Here is a 23,936-nt window from a genome sequence, read left to right as displayed (position 1 = left end):
TACAACATAGAAGAGAGTGTGATGTCATGTTCTCATATAGTGAGACTGTAGAGCAGGGATAGGCAACTCCGGTCCTGGAGGGCCACTGTCCTGCAGAGTTTAGCTCCAACCCTAATTAAACACACCTGAACAAGGCAATCAGTGTTTTCAGGATTACTAGATAGATACAGGCAGGTGAGTTTTTATCAGGGCTGAAGCTAAACTCTGCAGGACAGTGGCCCTCCAGGACCGGAGTTGCCTATCCCTGCTGTAGAGGCTGAAAAACACAGCGAGCGTCGCACGTGCTTCAGTGTGTGTTTGTGTGTGTGTGAGGTAAATTAAACCGTGTGTCCGTGCCACTCATTCACACGCAGAACATGCAGGATTCGTATTTAAATAGTCTTACTTTCGCGCCCAGATGTGTTCTCAGGTACTGAAATTTGCCACGATTGATTTAATGTGAATCTGTACTCGGTAGTACCGACATAATTCGGTCGGTGCCATTAAAGGTACCAAGTTCAGTACCCAACCCTAGTGACAAGAATAAAAAAACCCGGAGAAGTACTTACTTTATCCATGAGGCGACTGGCATGGAGACTGAGACTGTTGAAGAACATCTTCTTACTGAGCATGTGCATCTCATCGATGGTCATCAAAAGAGAGGAAACGCTGGTTCCCATGATGCCACTGAGAGAGAGGAAACACGCATTCAGAAAAACTGCATTATAAAAGGCTATGCCAAAAATTGGATTTATGTTTTGGAGATCTATGTCAAGCTCTTCAGTAAAAAAAGGAGGAGGATTTGTCCTTTCATGAACCGTAGGTGTGTGTGTGTGTGTGTGTGTGTGTGTGTGTGTGTGTGTGTACCTGATGGTGTGATGGTAGAACTTGAGCAGGTTGGAGAGTTTATACAGAAGAACTGCACCAGGCTCTGCAATGATCACCTGCTCGATTCGCACCTGGAGGAGGAAATAAAAAAACAAACAAACACAGATCAACAATTTCTGGTGTTGGGTGTTGCGCAAATCAGTACAGGTTTGATACTACAAGAAAATACTAAAGTTAATTTAAAAAATCATACATATATACATGTATATATATATATATATTTATATGCGCTGGCAAGTTGAGGGGTTTATGGGATTAAGAAATGTTGCAAGCAGGACTTGGACCTCAGTTGTCCATTTAAACACCACAGCTCACCTACTAAAAACTAATCCTAATTATTAGTTGTAATGACAGTGTTTTCATCTCACCTTCAGTGGTCTGCACACTCCTTCAGTGATGTGGCCAACTACTTCCTGCATGTTTTCTTCAACCCCTGCATGGACACAGCACAACAATTGATCTACAACTCGACTACTTTCCCAGAGCGAGGAAAAGCTCTAAAATGTTTGAAGTCTTAATGGCTTAATGTTCACACTGTAGTTAATTACGGTTGTCAGTTCACCTTTTAGAACTTAATCCTGTTCTGTACACACACGGTTCAGTCATTTACGGGAGTAACTCCAGACAATTGCAGGTAGTGACAACGGCATTTACAAAAATTCTACACAGTGCGTACAGAACCGAACTGAACATTTAGATGTTAATGACGTATTTAAACATGCATCAGGGATGTGTCTCTTTTCTGTGTGTGTGTGTGTGTGGTGCAAGAAAACCACAAGGGAAAGAGTTACGAGTCTTGACTCATTCGTGTTGCCAGATATTCCTAGAAAAAAAAAAACTGCGAACAAGAACAAGCCCATGAAATACGAGATAAATCAAACTGCTTTATATGGAAAACAATACCTAAATATTGCGACCCGCATCTGCCTACTAGTCTTTGGTCACTGTAATATTGATTTTGTCAAAAATAGTGGATACCAAACATGTGAGACACAAGAACATTGCTATGGTTACCATGGCATCAATCATCGCAATTTTGAGTTTTGTTCCGTACCCACATGGAATGTACTTTAGGGGATTCACTCCCGTATTTAAATGCGGTTGTCTCCCGAAACTTTACAGTGTGTACGTGGCCAAAGTGAAGTCATATTACCAAAAGATTCTGTGAAATTTCATGGGCAAAAATAGGCCAATTGTCCATTGTCAACAGAAGTAGTGTTAGGGGCTTTCACACTGGGTAGTTATAGGAACTCAGTTAGAGGAAATAGCCACCAGGACGGTCCCATGAGAACTACATTTCACCTAGGGTCACTTTCCTGTGACGTAAGCCGGCCGACAGTGACGTCATGAAAGCGCAGCGTTCGTCAGCTGGAGGATGGCGTGATCGGAGCTGTGTTTTTGTTGTTGTGTCATGGGTTTCGTGATAACGGAGATGGAACGTAGACGTACAGATTATGTGATTGAAAGAGCAAAAAGGAAGGACAAAATCTCCAATGACAACACGGATTGATTAAGAGAAAAGAACACAAGGCCACAGACAAAGGTGACATAAATGCCATTAACATTAGCTTTTCTGTATGTTTATGTCTATAGCGGTTTTCCATGTTTTAGGAGTAATGCTGCGTTTCAGACAACTCGGAATTTGGATTTTTACCACCTCATTCTTGGATATAACGTCTGGAATGCCGATCAAGGTCGGACATTCGACCTGTGAACTTGAGGTACAATGATAAACACCAAACCTCAGCGAGACGCGTCATTTGACGTCACTTCCAAGATGTCGGCAAGTCCTGCTTCCAGTAAGCATAAACGTAAAAACAAACTTTAACATCAGACATTAAAGGGATAGTTCACCCAAAAATGGAAATTTTGTTATTACTTACTGACCCTCAAGTTGTTCCAAACCTGTACGAATTTCTTTCTTCGGTTAAACACAAACAAAGATATTTTGAAGAAAGTTGGTAACCAGACAATTGACGGTAGCCATTGATCTCTATAGTAGGAAAAAAGAAATACTGTGAAAATCAATGGCTACCGTTAACTCTCTGAATACTAACATTATTATACTAACATTCTTCAAAATATCTTCAACAGAAGAAAGAAACTCATACATGTTTCGAAGAACTTGAGGGTGAGTAAATGATAAAAAAAAAAAAAAATGTTTTGGGTGAACTATCCCTTTAAGTTTATGTAATAATATCGTAGTTTTTGCTTTGAGATATTCCCACGTCCATCCTCATCTGGAATGCAGCATATGTAAACTGTGTGCTTTTTAAAAATGGCGGGTGCTGGTGTTTCATATGGCATGTATTCGGCCAGTCAACGTACACTTATGTCACTGGTACTTCCAATTGTGCTGGGTTAGACCCTACTCTGAAGTAAGAGCTAATTTAGTTCCTCCAAAAGGTGCTCCTATAACTAAAGTCATTCCCAGTTCCTGAGGTGCGAACATGCCAAAAAGCGTGTTCTTCCACCAATAGGTTTGAGAACTATGAAAATGATGTGAAAGCCCATTTTCTGTTGCTCAGCACGGCAAATTTGCATGCCCTCAAGTGAAATTCCCGATAGCACCGATTCCTATTGGAATTATTGGATTTGTCTATTGAAACAAATTATTACAAAGAAACGTCAAGTAACATTTAATTAAAAGTGAAATTGTAAAGTAGAAAGATTGAAATAGGATTTTGTTGTAAAACTCCAATAATCTGTTTTTATTCAAAATTATTGTAATTTCTTTCAGTGTATTGACGATAGAGCTTTTCTGCAGCAACATTTTTCTGATGTGAAAACAAAGGAGTAGCTTGAGGCAAAACTTCAGCAGCTGTAGAAAGGGTGAGCCTATCCCACTTGATCTTCAACAGAAATGGTATAAAAACGAGCAAATCTCACTTCCAGTGTTTGACACAGCATTTGTGTGAATGGAACGACATCTACCTTGCACGGTAACTTGCTTGAGCAAGGCCTCCAGGTGCTCCTTCTCTGAGGCTGTGGCTTGGTGAAGCCAGGCCAACATGTCCCCAACATACCTGTTTGGATGATTGGATGTTCAAACAGACATGCATAAGCACAAACAGAGATAAAAATCAATGGAAACACAATATTACTATACGCTGATTCATTCAGGAACGAGGCAAGTGACTGTCTTTCACAATGAATTATTGATTCGTTCAAAAATGCTGATTTATTCAGGAGTGAAACACAACTGCTCTGAGACGCACAATGGTTCTGAAGCGTTCTTTAAAAACTAATTTTGCTGGTGAAATGGAGGAAAAACAGATAATATTGTGGCTAAAATGTAACTCAATAGTAACTTCTCGTTTATTACTGTTGTATAAAATCAATATCACATTTGCAATTGTGCTCATAATTGGGGAAAAAACAGTATTCTTGCTCAAATATAGCACAACAATTCATACAGGGGTGTATTTTGCCTCCATATCTTGAATTGCGGGGTCATTCTAACTTTGTTAGTGTTTTTTTTGGGTGGGTTTTGCAAAGTGAGTGTCATGATAATGTCAGCTCAGACATCAGTTTGACTTCTTTTAACTTTAACATCCATCTAGCGCATATTTACATAGAAAAACAATGGAAAAGCAGCACAGTGGAATGCAAAAACACTTTCTATGTGATCAGCCTCTTACAGGTTTAGAGTGAAATGAGGGTGAACTTCCTTTAATACCTCAGTTTAGGGGTTTGTTCAAATCTCTAACCCTAACTATGACCAATTGCAATAGTGATGATGGCCTTAGCAAACGAAACAGGTAGGAACTGGATGACTAGATGATTAATTACTTAAAGTGTTTCTTCTAGATTTGTAGTGGAGTTATAGATTTCCTGAGATTTGAGGCCATCACACAGTCAGCTATCATTACATCGGCTCCATATCCTTTAACACCGGACAGCAGGGGGAAATGCTGTTCTGAGAACCACCGCTTCCCACTTTTATCGACGTTCTGCCAAGAACCTCATGTTCTCTCCTCGGGTTCCTGACGGGAGGGGGGAGGAGGGCGTTCGAAAGCTCGTTGGGGTGCCAGCCTGGAGCACGTGTGACGATCCATAGATCTCAACAGCCCGACCTTTCTCTGAACCAGCGCTAAGTAATTCTATGAAAGAGGAAGCACTTCCCTGAAAGAATCAGGTTGGGTTTAATGTGCTTAGACGCTGAATTGGATTTGCAGCTTCAGGATACGCAGCACATAAAGGAGCATGGCAGCTCTACATGTGAGGACGTTAATCAGCGATGGAGAGGCTTTTAGTGGCTAACAATGGTGTGACCCTCGAAATGACCCCCAATTATAGCCGATTTGAAGTAATTATTTTTAGCGCGCAGAAGAGAAAATGTCATCCATTGTGTTTCTGCAAGCTTTCGAATGGAATGATTCGCAATGAGTGCACTTGTCGTGGACTCTACCTCATCGGATCGTGAGAGTGCATCTCTATGGGTCTCGGGGTCCCGCCCGGGCCTCCGCGGGTCAAGGCGTCAATAAAGCCTCGGACCACGGCAGAACGCCGCGCCGTTCCGAACTCATCCAGTGTGTACCTGGGAGAAGTAGAACAGAGTGAGAATTAGTTATGAATTCAAGAGGTTTTGCTGGTTGGCACATAGCCCATGTTGTAACCACATGCTCTGCAGGCAAAAAGGATCCTTCTCAATTGAGGGCCTTTTTTTTTTTTTTAAACACAATATATATTGCTAATAATTCAATTTTCTTTTAATGTAGAGTCAATACTTTAGCAGTGGATACTTTTTTGTAGCGGCCTGTTAAAACCACAACACTCAGGAGAGTGGGTTGTGAAGGGTCTGGAAATGTGCTCATTCTTCAGTTGCCATCAAACAACATTGTCATTAAAAAAAAAAAAAATCCCCCATGGCTTCTTGGTAATTAGACAAATGGTCACGCTTGGTTGCTGAGAACTTCCATATATGATGACCCTCTAGCAAGGAACCCTATTCACAAAATAAAGGCAGTTCATGCATAAATGAGAAAAGTAAAAGCTTGAAATTATAAAGACATGTTATTTACTAAATTAAATAAGTAGCTTATATATTGTCATTGTACTAAAACCAAAATAATTATTAAAATATTATCTGGAAAATATTTAGCTAGATAACTATGCAAGTTCTCTTTCAGAGTACAGTTAAAGTTATACAAATGAAGAGAAATCTTTTCTTATGTGAAATCTTTCAATTTCAAATAAGATTCAAATAGAATTGAGAGTTTTGCGTAAAATAATTGTTACAAAAGGAGATTTAAAGAGAATATTAAGAACATTTACACAGGTGACAGAGGCAAGGAGAAGTGCTGTAAACAGATACAACACAAAATATTTTAGAAAAATGAACATCAGTAACAAATAAATAAAATAATCTACAATTCTATACAAGATTTTTGTTTTTACAACTTTATATGCACAGTTCTTTTGACTTCATACTGTTGAAAACTAGGGATGTAATTTGAATAAAATCATGAACGACGTACTAATTTCAATCCTTACAAAGTAAAATGAATAGGTAAATGTAAAACTCGCCTTTCTTAAAATATTTAAAAGAAAATTCTCTACAATTTTCAGAAGACCCCCTAGCATAGTGGTTCCAAGGCTTTTTGCCTCCAACTATCCATTTTTAAGATTATATTAGTTTACATGACTATTCTAGGTCTAGAAATCACACTTTTAAAATTTAAATGAATCTATACAGGTTTTCCTGGTTTCCTTATTTTAATGCTTGTTTTGTCTTAAGTCAAGTCATCTTGAGGTACATATTAAAAATATGTTGTTTGTACATCTGTAGTATAAACAAGATTAAATGCCCGGGCCACAAAACAAAACAGACACTTGCGAGACCTTCAGAAAAGCCACCGAAATCAGCAAAAGAAAAATACTTTAGGTTAGAAAGACCCAGGGTCACACACCCAGACAAAAACAATGGAGGGCCCCATTCGCAGTTAGGAAACGCGGCCATGTTTTGATCTACGGGCTGAGAACAGCCCTGCGCAGACTAAACAGTAGCGACCGCAACGGCCAGAGAAACAGGGAGGAGAGGAGGGATGGAGAAGTTTGGCACGGATTCCAGGAACTCTGGGGGGCCCGTCCTCTCGCTCTTTCTGCTTCGGCCTTGGACTCCCATAGATAAAATCACTGCAGGTCGAGGGGGGGAGAGATTCGGGATGAAAAAAGAAGGGGACACAGACAGAAAGAGAAAGAACAAAAAAAAAAAAAAAAACATAAGAGTGTGAGAAAAAAAACACGTAATGACAAGGAAACGGTCAAGCCCGTAAACATGTTTAAACGCATGACTGCGGCACCATGGGAAACTGTATGGTCTATAAAAAAGATAAACTGAAGTTTTAGGAAAGATAGAGACGCAAACAATGCGAGTATCTGAACAGTTTGGCACTTTTGAGGGATGCCAGGGATGTTTTCACAGATTGGGAGCACCGAAAGTAGCGATGAAGAAATTAAACAAGATAAAACATTACAACTGAGCAAGTTTGCAGACATGTGACACTACATACGGTATTTACACTATCTAAAGAAAGGTTTCCCATGAAAATAAACAATTAATCAAAATATTTTCATTCTTAGTGTGGCATTAAAAAGTAATAGAAAAGGTTGTGCATAAACAGATGTGTGAATATGTATAGATTAATTGATGATTTTCAATCTTTAGGAGGTCTTATTCAACAGACACTTCATAAGGAAACAGACTGATGGAAGTAATTTGTGTGGTATGGTTCTTTTGAACCTACAAAAAGCTTTTGATGCAGTGAACCACTCTTAGATAAATTAAGTGTTAAAGTCCCCCTGTAGTCAATAATTTTATCCCGTTAAAACTCATCTTTGATCACCAAAATTACATATTTAAACGTTTTTTGTTTTTTTTTTCTGTGAAAAAAAAAAACGTCATGCCTTAAAATAGTTTAAATGCAACTCTACACCCTTGCTTCATTTAGTATACCCAGAACCATATGCTAATTAGCCCCGCCTCCACTCACTCATGTCAGCTCAGAGATTCACTCGGTCAACTTACTGAGGTAAACGCTGCACAATAACGTCGCTCTTTACAATGTCGGACACATAACAGTAATTAATATGATTAGCCTTTTGCTTGACTATGTTGTCAAACAGCTAATAGTGAGTTGCTAATGTTACACAAACCATGTTCCAAGTTTTATGAATTTCCTGTAGGTATGAATGAAGAACTTGAATTTTCTTGTTTTTTGTGAAGCACATTCTTTCTCTCTGTATGTCTATAATGCTGTATTATCATTGGAAGCTGTTCATTTGAAACATATACTTGTTTGTAGTTCTACTTGAGACAATTGATATTGAGATAATTGCATTCAGCTGATTGTCCTTAATTGCTGACTTGCTTTGAAAGGGTGAATGTTGTTTGCTAAATGAGCACTGAAGATAGCAATGTGCTGAAACGTTTGCTGGTGTCTAGTCTGTTTTTAATCCACATGCACTTTGCACTTTTTTTGCACGATGCAATTTGAAAAATAAAATATGCTTTTGTAGACTTCTAGTCTGGAGTGGATCAGTGTGCGGCTAGCTACTCCTCTTGTTTATTCTATATGCCATTGGCTCTACGCACCTGAAGTACAAGGACCTGCAGTACCAGAACTTTTTTTCTGTTTGGAGCGCTACATATTTTTTCCAGTTTTCCAAGTTTTAAGGAGAAAATACTCAGCAAAGGTGTTGATTTATGAATTTGCACATGGAAAAATTAATTTTGCTTAAAGCACATTAAAAACACCACATAGACATATAAACAACATTAAAAACTTGATTTTCACCACAGGGGGACTTTAAGTGTTTCTCAAGTACAGTAATTGCATGGTTGGCTTCTTATCTAACAGCGAGAGTTCAGAGGGTAGAAGTTGGAGGGATCCTTTCTGACGGGAAGCTTGTAAATAATGAGTCCCTCAGGGTCGTGTACTTGGCCCTCTTTTGTTTTTTATATATAAATCATATGCAAGCTGTTTGTGATTGTAATTTGTTTGTATATGCTGATGATTCTGCTCTTTTGGTTTCAGATAAGGGGACTAGTAGAACACAGAAGAAATTAGGTGAGGAGATTGGCTGTCTGAAAACAAACTTCTATTACTATACATCTGATTCTGAGTAAAACAGAATACTCTTTTTTTTTTAAGTTGCTGACTTGGTAGTCAAGTTGGCGACTGTGCAATATCAAATAGAACTATTAATTATCATTAACAGTTAATTATCTAGGTTGTGTTTTTGACAATTTAAGTGGTGCAAGCATGGCTTTGAAAGATTTAGGCAAGGTAAATCCCAAGACTGAATTTCTAGCCAGATGTGTTCGTTTTTTGGATAAAGAATATTTAAAATGGCTTGATTCAGGCTTAGTGCAACGCCATTTTGAGTATGCCTGTAATTCTTGGATGTCTAATTTATCTAGTATGAGGATGGGAAAGTTGCAAAAATCTCTAAATAAATTGATTAGATTAGTAGTAGGAATTAACTGTTTTACTAATGTGGATGATAACCCTTTTCGACAGCTTGGCTGGTTGCCAACTGAAAGAAGAGTAGCTTACCTGAAGCTAAAAATAGTACATATAAGTATTACCAATAGAGCCCTGGTTTATTTTAATGCATATTTCTCAAGGGTTAATGTAAAACATTGTTACAATAGTAGGCAAAGTCTTATGCATCTTAATCTGTGTCGTTGCACGACCATGTATGGACAGATGTTGTTTGAACACACAGTACAGGAGCGGAATAAGTTACCTATGGATATTATGTGTTTAACAAATAGTGTTGGTTAAGTTTTATAGAAAACCTGGCAAAGTATTTCATGATTGTAAAGTTGTATTTGTGCTGCAATATCATGCCATTAAATCCATTGCTAGGAATGTGGTTTTTGCAATATTAAACACCACAATGGAAACAAGTTTTCTTAAAGGGTTAGGTCATGATTTTTTTTTTTTAAATTGTCATCAATTAGTCACCCATCGTTCCAAACCCGTGAGACTTTTGTTCATCTTCAAAACAGAGAGATGTCTGGTCCTCCATTGACAGTCCATGCAACTGTCAACCACTTGTCTTTGTCTCTTCATAAAATAAATCATAAAACTAAACCAAATGATTTGAGCGGTTTAGTCCAAATTTTCTGTAGAGACTCGATCGCTTTTCTATGATGAACAGATTGAATTTAGGCTTTTATTCACATATAAACATTGATCTGCGAACATAAATGGAAGCGCAACTGTACTTGCTTGACGCGTAAGAACAAACCTCACTGGTTCTTGCGGAAGCTCAAACGTGTACTTAAACGTGTACACTTGCCAAATGAAGACGGATTGTATGAAATGGATCAATCAAAAAACGTTGCTTATTAACGAGCTGTAGTCACGCACTGACAGAAACGCAGTTCAGGTTAACGCCATGGTTCATAAGGTAGCTTAATTTAGTATACCCGGAACCATGAATATGCTAATTAGCCCCGCCTCCACTCACTCATGTCAGCTCAGAGATTCACTCGGTCAACTTACTGAGGTAAACACTGCACAATGATGTCGCTCTTTACAATGTCGGACACATAACGGTAATTAATATGATTAGCCTTTTGCTTGACTGTTGTCAAACAGCTAATAGTGAGTTGCTAATGTTACACAAACCATGTTCCAAGTTTTAAGGAGAAAATACTCAGCAAAGTTGTTGTCCAAATTTGCACATGGAAAAATGAATTTTGCTTAAAGCACATTAAAAACACCACATAGACATATAAACAACATTAAAAACTTGATTTTCACCACAGGGGGACTTTAAGTGTTTCTCAAGTACAGTAATTGCATGGTTGGCTTCTTATTTAACAGTGAGAGTTCAGAGGGTAGAAGTTGGAGGGATCCTTTCTGACGGGAAGGATCCCTTTCCTTTTCCTTTTCATAAGGTGCATCGCGACGCGCGTCTCTCTATACGTGATTGTGAAGTAAATGGGAGCAGGAATTCACCGCATTATGAACTCGTCACTTGAGGGAGTTAACACTGTTACGCAATACCCCCAACCTCACACCAAATATTAGGCCCTGTAGATAGGCCAGCCTATATAAATATCATTGTAAGCAGAAATGTGAAATGTACCTTAGCATATTAGAGGAAGACGCTGATATCTGGATTGAATTGATGCCTGAAGAATGCACTTCCACACAGCGGCCACGAGTAACAGCAGGAGTAGGCGGTTAAAGTTGTCTATGCTTAATTTGATTTGATGACAGTCACGAGACGGGTTACTCAATCCAATCACGTTGATGGATAAAAATCAAATTAAAACAAGCAAGTAACGAGTAACGGCCACAAACGGAAGGAAAATAGCGGAGTAAAAGTACCGATACATCCCTTAAAATGTACTCAAGTAAAAGTAAAATGACACAATTTTTAAACTACTCAAAAAATGTACATTTCTGAAAAAAACTACTTAAAGTAACGTGAGTATTTATAATTCGTTACTTCACACCCCTGGTTCTTGCAGAAGCTCAAACGGGCTGCGTACCAAGAATGAACCTCATTGGTTCTTGCAGAAGCTCAAACGTGCTGCGTACCAAGAATGAACCTCATTGGTTCTTGCAGAAGCTCAAACGTGCTGCGTAACAAGAATGAACCTCAATGGTTGTTGCAGAAGCTCAAACGTGCTGCATAACAATAACTAACCTGATTGGCTCTTGCAGAAGATCAAACGTGCTGCATAACAATAATTAACCTGATTGGCTCTTGCAGAAGATCAAACGTGCTGCATAACACAAGAATGAACCTCATTGGTTCTTGCAGAAGCTCAAACGTGCTGCGTAACAAGAATGAACCTCATTGGTTCTTGCAGAAGATCAAACGTGCTGTGTAACACGAGAATGAACCTCAATGAATGTTGCAGAAGCTCAAACGTGCTGCATAACAATAACTAACCTGATTGGCTCTTGCAGAAGATCAAACGTGCTGCATAACACAAGAATGAACCTCATTGGTTCTTGCAGAAGCTCAAACGTGCTGCGTAACAAGAATGAACCTCATTGGTTCTTGCAGAAGATCAAACGTGCTGCATAACAATAACTAACCTGATTGGCTCTTGCAGAAGATCAAACGTGCTGCATAACACAAGAATGAACCTCATTGGTTCTTGCAAAAGCTCAAACGTGATGCGCAACACGAGAATGAACCTCATTGGTTCTTGCAAAAGCTCAAACGTGCTGCGTAACACGAGAATGAACCTCATTGGTTCTTGCAGAAGATCAAACGTGCTGCATAACACGAGAATGAACCCCATTGGTTCTTGCAAAAGCTCAAACGTGATGCGTAACATGAGAATGAACCCCATTGGTTCTTGCAAAAGCTCAAACGTGATGCGTAACACGAGAATGAACCTCATTGGTTCTTGCAGAAGCTCAAACGTGCTGCATAACAATAATTAACCTGATTGGCTCTTGCAGAAGATCAAACTTGCTGCATAACACAAGAATGAACCTCATTGGTTCTTGCAGAAGCTCAAACGTGCTGCGTAACAAGAATGAACCTCATTGGTTCTTGCAGAAGATCAAACGTGCTGCGTAACACGAGAATGAACCTCAATGGTTCTTGCAGAAGATCAAACGTGCTGCATAACACGAGAATGAACCCCATTGGTTCTTGCAAAAGCTCAAACGTGATGCGTAACACGAGAATGAACCCCATTGGTTCTTGCAAAAGCTCAAACGTGATGCGTAACACGAGAATGAACCTCATTGGTTCTTGCAAAAGCTCAAACGTGATGCGTAACACGAGAATGAACCTCATTGGTTCTTGCAAAAGCTCAAACGTGATGCGCAACACGAGAATGAACCTCATTGGTTCTTGCAAAAGCTCAAACGTGATGCGTAACACGAGAATGAATCCCATTGGTTCTTGCAAAAGCTCAAACGTGATGCGTAACACGAGAATGAACCTCATCTTGGCAGTAGCAATATGAGCCATTTTCATAACCATTAACTGACATCAGATAACCATGGACATGTGAATATGTTGTTAAATCTCAGCAGTTCTTCAAATAAATATTTAAGTCAAAAGGGTTTGGCTGACAAGTCTGGGAACCTGAGCTCAAAAATAGTCAAAATGACCGTAGACTGTTTTTGCTGGTTGTCATGGTGTTATGAGTTGTTGATAGGGTGTTCTGGGTGGCTGCTGGCCCAAGTCAAAAAAGCCCACCCATAAGTCATTCTCTGTGATCTCTAGATATAGTTCTGGTTGATTATGCGTCCAATTACCTCTTCTAAACGAAATATGAGGTTTCATTCATTGTCGTAGCACAATCGGTGTGGGACGCGCTGATGTTTAGCACTTACGGTAAGGAGTTTTCTCAAATGACTTGCCCTAAGTATGAGTAATAGTAAGAGTATGAATAATATCTACAACCTGTGTGGGTTTAACCAAAAATGTGTTATGTAATTCAAACTGAAAATCAAAACATTCTGAGGAGAGCTTGTTTACACGGTAGAAATATGTCATTTTTTCTGGCTGCGTTCATTCATGCAAACCAAGTTGTTGTATTGTATTGATATGGCTCATGAACTCAAACCCACTAATCAATCTTGACGGTTGTTTTCTTTTACGGAAGTCTGAACATTGATAATGTACTGACAGTTGGAGGAAGGTATGGTAAACACAGGAAACTGTGTCCATAAGGATGTGAGAGACTGACACCTTGTGGTATATGATGGAATTGCAGTCTGGTTTTTCCTGTTGGAACAACTGTTCTGTTTACAATATCGATATTAAATCTTACATAATCGCATGTACACACTCTGTCCCACCTTTACAAGACAGTCTGTCCCATAGTTAGGCAAATGCATCTCTTTTATTTACCACAAAATTATACATATATATATATATAAAAAAAGTAAACAAACAACAAACATAACAGATGTGCGAGTTTTGAATAAATCAATGTATAAAGTTTTACATTAATTAATAACAATTTTAATTTTAAAACAAGTTTAATTAATAGCAAATTTGCCCAATATATTTTTGTACAGTACATTTAGTTTTTAAATTGTTAATATTATATATTATATAAAGTTCAGATTCAGTAAGATATGTCAGATTCAGTAAATTTTTTTAAAGAAATTACTTTTTTTTTTTTTTTTAGCAACGACACATTAAAATGATCAGACAAATTCTAGAAGAAAATTCTATTTTAAATAAATGCTGTTGTTTTAAACTTTCTGTTTATCAAAGAATCCTGGGGGAAAAAAATGTATCAGGGCTTCAACAAAAATATTAAGCAGCACAACAGTTTTCAATATTGATAATAATAAGAAATGTCTCTTGAGCAGCAAATTGGCATATTAGAATGAAGGATCATGAGACACTGAAGACTGGAGTAATGATGCTGAAAATTCAGCTTTGATCACAGGAATAAATTACATTTAACAAAATGTTTTAAATTGTAATAATATTTCACAATATTACTGTTTTTCCTTTTTACCTAAATAAATGGTGAGCAGAAGAGACAAAAACATAAAATAAATTTGTTCAAACTTTTGAATAGTATTCACCACAAATTAAAAATGTGACTTGGAACTCTTTAAAAAAAAAAGATTTTAAAGATTCATATGTCATTTTTTTTATTAAATTTTTACTAGCTTGACAGGGCAATGTCACAGAGTTGGCCTCTCAACACTTCTACTTATATATTTGAACAAATCTCAAACAACTTTACTTAAACAGACAACCTTGTACCTTCATCTTTTATCCAATTTCACATACTATATTGCTTCAGATCAATATTTGTAAAGTCGTGATTCTCCCTCAGAGCTGGCTGGCTTGAACCCATGCCTTTGAACACTTCACAGAACAATGTTTTAAAAAGCCTACAGAGAGAATGTGCGTGTAAAACACCACTGCTGAGAGAGGATGTGCATTGTTGTGCTCTACAGGCACGAGATGACTGTGCTGAAGTGCATGTGTGAGCGACAGAAGAACTCACTTATAAAGAACAGGCCGATCCTGGAGAGACTCCATCGCCTGACTCAACACGGGAGAAATATCACATGATTCCTGAGTCAACCCTCTGCACTCATCTACAGACAGACACACAAACATCTATGAGGCATCCTATATGACACTAAGCCACATTGATTACTTTATGTATATTACGTAACTATAATATAGTACTGAATTATTAAATTGATCATGAATGTGGCATAAGTCGTTCTATATGCAATGAGTACATTTCTGTTCCAAATTCTCTGGCAGTAGCAGCTTATATTCCAGAAACTTCTCTCTGGCCTCTGCTGTGTGTGTGTGTGTGTGTGTGTGTGTGTGTGTGTGTGTGTGTGTGTGTGTGTGTGTGTGTGTGTGTGTGTGTGTGTGTCACTCACTCTGAGCCCAGCGATAGAGCTGCTCATATGCCGTCTCCTGTAACACCGCCATCTGCTCCATGATCTCCAGCCTGCAGTTAAAGCACAGATATCACTGAACATCTACATGGAAAAGAGCCAGTCATTTTCAAGTGTTTTTGTTTTGTGTTTTTTTTTTCCTAAGTCTGTTTTATTCTACTGTCTCTCACCCTGCCGTTTGCTGGTTGGTCCTCAATAGGACCTTCACGTCTTCATGGATGTTCTTCACATGGTTCAGAGCTCTGAAGAAGTCCTGCACAGTAAAGACAGAGTTCACTACACTATTACGGCTGATTCGGTCTACATTTATTTTTCAATTAGTCTGCAAGACATGGTTTCATCTGAGAGTTTCATCTGAGAAGATCGTGTAACATTTTAGTTGGGAAAAATTGGAAGATTGAGTTGAGAAATGTTTGTAGACTTCTTCACTTCTAGGAAATTTCATCTGTTCTGCTCTGCATGTTTTGTTTAGTTTTTTTTAAATGGGATGTTAAAATGGGTTTTAAAATTCATTAGCTTCATTATTATATTTATTACATGTACAGTCAGTGAAAAGTAATGCATTAAAAAGTACTTTAAAATGTAATGCATTACGATACATTGCATTACTCCCTAAAAAGTGTTACTTAGTAACTTTTTATGGGAAGTAATGTTGCACGTTACTTTTACATTACTTTTTCTCACCTTAATAACAAAGTGAGTTTTTTTAATTAAATTCAATAATAAACAACAACAAAAGTGAACTGAATAAGCATCAGGCTGAAGGAAATGCACATTCACATCTGTCCAGTAGAGGGCGCCGCTCAGGCAAACCTTTCAGCTGCTGCAGTTTACAGAAGAATAAGACACAGGAGAAGAAAGTGCAACACTCTTACTTTACCAATAAAAACTAAAACATGAAACACAAATGTGATGTTTATCTAGTCATTTTTGTTTATTCGTATGGTTGAATTGGACTGTCAAAGGTCAGCAGCAGAGACATTGGTTAACAAAGTGAGATTAAATAAAGTATATCTGTAAAGGTTTGAGTGATATTCTGATTTTGCATGTTTTTATTCATTCTGAGGAATACTGAAAGTGTTTTTGTACAAGTGGGATGAGTAAATGCATGTTCACATTAGTCTAGAATAGATCTACAATAATCATCATGTTCACACACAACGCCTCTGCACTTATGATTTCTCTCAACATGGAGAGCTGTCAGTCAATACATGAGAAAACAAAGTAACTTGCATTACTTATTTGAAAAAGTAACTCAGATATTTTGAATGCGTTACTTTACTAGTTACTTTAAAAAAAGTAATCCGATTACATAACTCACGTTACTTGTAATGCGTTACCCCCAAAACGGTTCATAATTATTATTCAAGATGAAAATAATGCTGCCAATCTGCCATCTGGCGGTTCAAAGGCATTCACGTGCTTTGATACTCAAAAGAAAGTAGATAACGTGAGGTCACCTCTGTGATGGGTCCATCTCGTGCGGAGCGTAACGTTGCCATCTCAGCGGTGGACAGCTGGAACTTTAACAGGAATGCCTGGGCCACCTGAGCTCGAACCTCCAACCGGTGACTGAAGACAGAAGGAAATGCCATTGAACTTTGAATAACAATTCAGTCATACAAATATATCGAGAGAGAGAGAGAGAGAGAGAGAGAGAGAGAGAGAGAGAGAGAGAGAGAGAGAGAGAGAGAGAGAGAGAGAGAGAGAGAGAGAGAGAGAGAGAGAGAGAGAGAGAGAGAGAGAGAGAGAGAGAGAGAGAGAGAGAGAGAGAGAGAGAGAGAGAGAGAGAGAGAGAGAGAGAGAGATTTTCATTTGGACAATATGGCAAGCCGTTTTAACTTTTATTCATTTCCAGGATATGAATTGTTGATATCAAGAATTAAATTTTTGATATCAACAATTAAATTTTTTGATATCAAAAATGTAATTGTTGATATCAACAATTTAATTGTTGATATCTGTAATTATATTTTCACTAGTGAAATGTCACCATAGGCTGCCATTCAAAATCAATTGTTGATATCAAGAATTGATTTCTCACTAGTAGAAATATTATTTTTTATATCAATAATTACATTGTTACTAGTAAAAATGCGAATTACTGATATCAATAATTCAACTGTCACTAGTTGAAATGTCTATTCTTGATATCAACAATTGAATTGCTACTAGTAACATTTTTCATTTTTGATATCTGAAAATGGCTTTCTTACTAGTAACAATCAGAAATTAACATTATCACTAGTGAAAATGGAATTATTGATATCAAAAATGAACATTGTTACTAGTAGCAATTCAAATGTTGATATCAAGAATAGACGTTTCAACTAGTGACAATTGAATTATTGATATCAAAAATAAAGGTTTTTACTAGTAAGAATTGTATTTCTGTATTTCAATTCTTGATATCAACAATTGATTATGAATGGCAGCCTATGGTGACATTTCACTAGTGAAAATACAATTACAGATATCAAGAATTATAGTTTTTACTAGTTGAAATTCAATTGCTGATATCAAGAATTATCATTTTAACTAGTGGAAATGTAATTTGTGATATCAAAAATAGCCATTGTTACTAGTAGAAATCTAATTCCTGATATCAATAACTATCATTTTAACTATAGTGAAAATTGAATTGTTGATATCAAGGATTAATAAGGATGAATAAAAGTTAAAACGGCTTGCCATAGTACAAGACATATTTACATTTGTTTCACATTGATGTACTCAGAAAATTCAATCCAAAGCAATGTCCCTGAGCCAACACTAGATGGCAGTCACATTCTTGTCAGAAACACAACCCACATTTATACTTTTGAAACAAACATAGCATCAGTCTTTCATCCATTTCTTTTTAAGAAAATATCAGTGTAAAGTAGCACTGGGAAAAAGGGCTCGAGGCGACATTATCTGAACAAGAACATCTATAAAGTATGACATCAGAACAATAGCAGTCATGACAACCGTTGTCCTCAGAGAGCAACTCGCTGCTGATTCAGCCCTCTTTCATTTCTCTGCTTTCCTCTCACCAGTAAAGCCTACCAGCACTCAGACCATGGATTCAGTTTGTACATTGACCACATTAACAATGGATAAACATGTCAAACTAAATTACTCAGGGTAAATACCATGAATACCACATTTTTTAAATGACATATCTTCAAAGTTGTGTCAGCCGAATGATGAACAGCAAAGTTAAAAAAATTACAATCTACTGGACAGACTATCCTTTACAGTTTCTCTACCCTGACTAATGTCTGTAAGTTTGAGAAACTACAGTTTTCAAAGGAGCTTTTAACCAACACTGGTGAATTCTGGGTGTAACGCTCAATACAACACTAGACATCTCTCAAACAAACACAATATGCATATGCTTCAAACTGACAACAAAGACAGCTTCACAATGTTTCACACACTCTTCTCTTCAACACACATAGTCAGAAAATGCAAAGAGAGAATCTGACGACAATAAGTTTGACGAACCTAGCCAATAGGAATCAAGTGTCATTTTCCCCCCAACAACTATAGCTAAGATGTTTCAGTGTAATGTATTTTACATTAAACATGGCGGTAAAGGAACCCTTAGGCCTATTTCATTAGCAATTAGCAAAAACTGTTTAGCCTGAGGGCAATTCAAATCATACTAAGGGTGGATGAAATGGCAAAATTTCACCAAAAAAAATTACCAGACAGGATCAAGATTCTTTTTCATGTTGGTTTTTAAGACTATTTTGCAAGTCACTAAGCAGAACAGCCAAACTAATTTCACTATTTAAAAAACAAACAAACATATAAATAGCCTTACTAGTTCACAAAAGAAAAAAGAATGACAGACCATTTAGGCCAAAGTAGTGGTGGGCGATCCGACCATAGTCTTTTCTTTTTTATCTTTCTTATTAAAAATATGAACAAGGATGCAAATTACAAATAAAAAGACAAATGCAATAAAAGATACAAATGAAATAAACAGTGCTTTACTTTTTTTCAGCTATAGTAGGTGTATATTAACAGTGGCATTCAAATCAGACATTGAATTAACAAACGTTAAAATGAAACACTACATAGACTTAGCCTGGCTAACGTCAGACCTCGTCTCATTGAGACGTGGTCTGGGAACCACATGTTCATTTTCTCGTATTTGAGGCGTGGTTTACGAATGCCCAGAGCCGTTTATTGGGCTCTACGAATGTCTATCAAATGCGCCTGTACGTAGCTCATAGCCAATCGTATCAATTATACCAGATGACGTATGTAGAGCGACAGAAATTCGACGAGGAAGAAGACGAAACAAACTTGCGTTCTAAACTACTTAGAACACTATCTAAGGCTGCATCGAAAGGTAACTTCATGTCTAATGCCATGTTGGATCCATAGATATAAACAAACTGTTTCGGTGTGTCGCATAGACGTCGTCATCGTCTTGCTGCTCCCTCCCCGTTCTGTGATTGGTCCCCTTTTTGAGGGGAAAATCTGGTCCATGGTGTCCAGGCTGCCTAGCAGCGTGAATAAAATCGCGCGGCGCGCAAGGCAGCATGGGGAAACCCAGGCTAACATAGACTATGAATTAAACACTGGGTTGTTTCAACCCATGTTTGGGTCAAATATGGACGGTTGGATTTGTCCATATTTGACCCAAAAATGGGTTGAAACAACCCTTTTTTTAAAGAGCGAATGTACACTGATTTTATTAAAGCTACTTAAGCTATTTAGTCAAGATCAGTGAGTGATTTTCTTTTTGTATTTTGTTGTTTGATTAACATTTTTGACAGACTGCAGTTGGTTTATTAGGCTGCTGTCACTTTAAAAATCGCATGCACGGATCTGATATACACGTGTATCATAATATACTGACACGCATCCGAACGGTTTACCTGCATTTAAGATGCAAATGACTGTGTTTATGTAAACCTTGTGTGTATTTGACGGTTTAAGCGCAATAAGACGTGAAAGAGAACATAGTTCAGTACTCGCAGAAAGTGTGTGCCAACATGCAAATAAAATGTTTATCTGGCAAGGCTTTAAAAGGCATGCAAATAATACAATTTCATTATGGCCAAGAACTGTAATGTCACATGAGCGTAACCCTACCGCTACATTGGTAAACGTGATGTGAACGTTGTACAGTATGTTGTGAACTGCACTGTAGCACGATACTATGATTTTAAGTTTAGTACATAATGTTACCTTAACTCTCCCCATGGCTATGTGCTTGTAACAGTGTTTAACATGCCAAAGGAAGCATGTAAGCATTCAGGGGATGTGTCTAGTCGTGTGGACTTGCTTTGGGATCATATTCCATGTTTCCAGGTTTCAAAGAAGTATTTGGCATTTGCTTTAGGCCAGGGGAAAGATATCCGACCTGGAAAATTTGAACAATGAGAACATGTCAAAGATGTATTAAATGGCAGTAATTCCCCGCCACCCAAGGCTTACCTCTTCAGGGTGGGTGTGGGTGTGGGTGTGCGTGTGTGTGCGCGTGTGTGTGCGCGTGTGTGTGTGCGTGTGTGTGTGTGTGTGTGTGTGTGACATCGTAAATGTCAGAGAAGATGTAAATTACAACTCAAAGACAGAGGCAAGCTTGCTGGAAAGAAAACTGGAATTTCAGGCATCTGGCTTAATGGAACAGTTCACCGCTTTAATCTTTTTATTAAGCTTTATTTTTATTTCGGTTGTCAAGCTCTAAGCTGTTCCTAATCAATACTAAAAGAAGGAATGGAATATGTTGGACACGTTGCTTTCCAATAAATAAAAAGATGTCAATTCATGACTTTCTCATCACTTATTGTTTTATACTTAAAATGCATTGTTGTCGTTAAGAATAGTATAATTTACACTGGTGATCGGTAACGGTGATCGCATCGACCAATGCTGCTTCCAGTGACCGATAATCGGTGATCAACCCCAAAAGTCCTGATTGGAGCACCCTTAACTTTGGTGTTTTTATAGCACTAAACTTTTATTCCTGCATTAAAAACTATGACTTCTCTTTTTGTGTTTCTTGCCAGAAAAAAGGTCATATGGTGTGGAGTAAACAAAGACAATTTTCATTTCTGGGGGAACTAATCCTTTAAGACTACAAAATCACACTACGTTCACTGGAGTGTAACAGTAAAAATTGTACTAACAGATCCACAGACGGTAAGTTTTGTGCATTTATGCTCAGATGAGCATGGGTGACTTCACATCAGACACCACACTGTGATGGAGTGTGTTTCGTCAATCATCCTCTGGATCTCCTCATGAGAACTTGCCGGTTCCACAAGATCACTCCAGAACTATAAGACGTCAGAGAAGAAGAGGAAAGAAAGTGCGCTGAAAAAAAGTGTGAGACCATGACACAATTTTCACTTCGAGTCTAAAAATATAAATATAAAAAGCACAAAGTCACATGGAATACCTAAGCGCAGTCTGTAAAGCTCAGTGCTCATAACCGCACAATTGTTTCAAGACTTGCAGTCATGACCATGACTATTCTCTACAGCACTACATTAATACAGTTGTGTTCAAAAGAATAGCAGTCCAACATCACTAACCAGATCAATCACTGTTTTTGGTCGAACTTATATTTCTACATGGCAAATCATTTGCTAGTAGGTGTAGGCCTAGTAGAGTAATAGTAAAACAACAGACGTGACATGCATGCTGCTGATTTAGTGTAATTGAATCATTAATTGAAAGGCGCGTGTTCAAAATAATAGCAGTGTGGAGTTCAATTAGTGAGGTTATTCATTCCGTGTTATTCAACTGTCAAACAAGTGGCCCTTATTTAAGGACGAAGGCAGTACTGTACTGTACATTGTGGTTATAGTGCATTTCTCTCTGAAAATCGGGGTAAAATGGGCCGTTCCAGACATTGTTCAGCGCACTTTCAATTAAAAAGTTGATTGGAGAGGGGAAAACATATAAAGAAGTGCAGAAAATGATAGGCTGCTCAGCTAAAATGATATCAAATGCTTTAAAATGGCAACCAAAACCAGAAAGACGTGGAAGAAAATGAAAAAAACTACCATTCGAATGGATCGAAGAATAGTCAAAATGGCAAAGACTCGGCCAATGATCCGCTCCAGGCTGATCAAAGAAGATCTAAAGTTACCTGTGAGTACTGGCACAATTAGAAGACGCCTATGTGAAGCCAAGCTATCGGCAAGAAGCCCCCGCAAAGTCCCATTGTTGAAAAAACAACGTGCTGAAGAGGGTACGATTTGCCAAAGAACACACTGACTGGCCTAAAGAGAAATGGCCCAATATTTTGTGGACTGATGAAAGCAATATTGTTCTTTTTGGGTCCAGGGGCCGCAGACGGTTTGTCAGACGACCCCCAAACACTGAATTCAAGCCACAGTACACTGTGAAGACTGTGAAGCATATTGGCACAAGCATCATGATATGGGGATGTTTCTCATACTACGGTGTTGGACCTATTTATCGCATACCATGGATCATGGATAGGGGTGCACGATATATCGGCCGCCGATATAATATCGGCCGATATGGTCATTTTTTTTACACATCGGTATCGTTCCGATGTCAAAATAGGGCCGATGTGAACAGGCCGATATTTGACGTGAAGTTGAAGATGAAGTTGACAACTCGCGATCTTAGCAGTAGTGAACACGCCTGAGAGAAATACACATTTCATACAGATGACATAAGCAGAGAACAGTCTATTTTCTTTCGTTTTGAATTGTTCTGTTTAAAAATAGATGTTTCAAGCTTTCTATATATGTCTTAGGTTTGTGAGGCAGGTAGGTTTCGGTTCATTTGAGACGCGCTTCAGTTCACGCGCCGTTGCCTCCATGTCCTGATTAAATATTTTCTAATATTTACTTCTTATTTATTTTTGATGAAACATTGATCAAAATTAAGATACAATTAATACAAAACGAAATTAAATTTAAAGACAGGCTTTGTGCTTTCTGTTTGAGGTCTCTGTGAAAGTTTTAAAGCGGTCTTTAGTGCCGCGTTCAGACGTGCATAACAGAGAACTGTCCCGTCAGTAACATTGTTAAAGCAGTTATGTTTTTTCCCTCTTCATGACACATTTTTGATTGATCGTTTTTTGACTCGTAGATATTTGAATATATTGCATGATATTTGATACCGGTTCGAATTAGATTTTTCTCAAAAGTGAGGGCACGTGTGATTTGTGGATTACTGATAAGCGCGAGTGGAGAAACAGGCGTTTATTTATTCATTCTCAGTGTTGAGAAACGTAGCCTTCATGTGTTACGTTATTGTGTTAATAATAACTAAAGTAGCCTACCTAATTATGTTACATATTTATTTTGTATGAAAACTAGCGCGTTCGTTACTTATGGATTAAAAAGTAGGCTACCGTTGTATCAGTGCTGCGCGAGCTCTCCCTCACAAACACGGACACGCGCACACAGTGAGAGAAGATAATTAAAATGAAAAATTGACGGGCTAAGTTTAAATTTTGTTCTTGCTTGTTTGTTTTTTTCTATCAAAATGTCAGAAAGCATTTTGTATTATCCATTCGTGTTTTTAAAATTCGTTAAATGACGGACGTTTTACTGTTAACACAGCCCATATGTCGGATTCGTCTAGCCTACTTGTTATTATTTTTAGAATAAGTGATTCGTTATGCTATTATTGGACTCCTGTCTATTCATTGTCAACTGTTAACATTTATTCAGCTAATGCGTGCCCTGTTTA

General features: G+C 37.9%; 1 protein-coding gene across 1 annotated transcript in view; it reads right to left on the bottom strand.

The window, feature by feature from the left end:
- The window catches only part of cog6 (component of oligomeric golgi complex 6), a 53,467-nt gene that overhangs the window by 18,041 nt on the left and 11,490 nt on the right, over positions 1-23,936 (bottom strand). The window contains exons 5-13 of the mRNA XM_084419238.1: positions 16,715-16,826; positions 15,425-15,507; positions 15,237-15,307; positions 14,843-14,936; positions 5,279-5,407; positions 3,802-3,893; positions 1,236-1,300; positions 847-938; positions 549-666 (exon numbers count right to left, since the gene is read on the bottom strand). Of these exons, the coding sequence (XP_084275364.1) occupies positions 549-666; positions 847-938; positions 1,236-1,300; positions 3,802-3,893; positions 5,279-5,407; positions 14,843-14,936; positions 15,237-15,307; positions 15,425-15,507; positions 16,715-16,826 (856 nt within the window). The remainder of the gene's footprint in view (positions 1-548; positions 667-846; positions 939-1,235; positions 1,301-3,801; positions 3,894-5,278; positions 5,408-14,842; positions 14,937-15,236; positions 15,308-15,424; positions 15,508-16,714; positions 16,827-23,936) is intronic.

Source organism: Rutilus rutilus (assembly GCF_951802725.1).
Source record: "Rutilus rutilus genome assembly, chromosome: 9".
In the NCBI taxonomy this organism is placed as follows: domain Eukaryota; kingdom Metazoa; phylum Chordata; class Actinopteri; order Cypriniformes; family Leuciscidae; genus Rutilus; species Rutilus rutilus.
The sequence above is the reverse complement of the archived record's forward strand: the minus strand, read 5'-3'. Positions and strand labels throughout refer to the sequence as shown.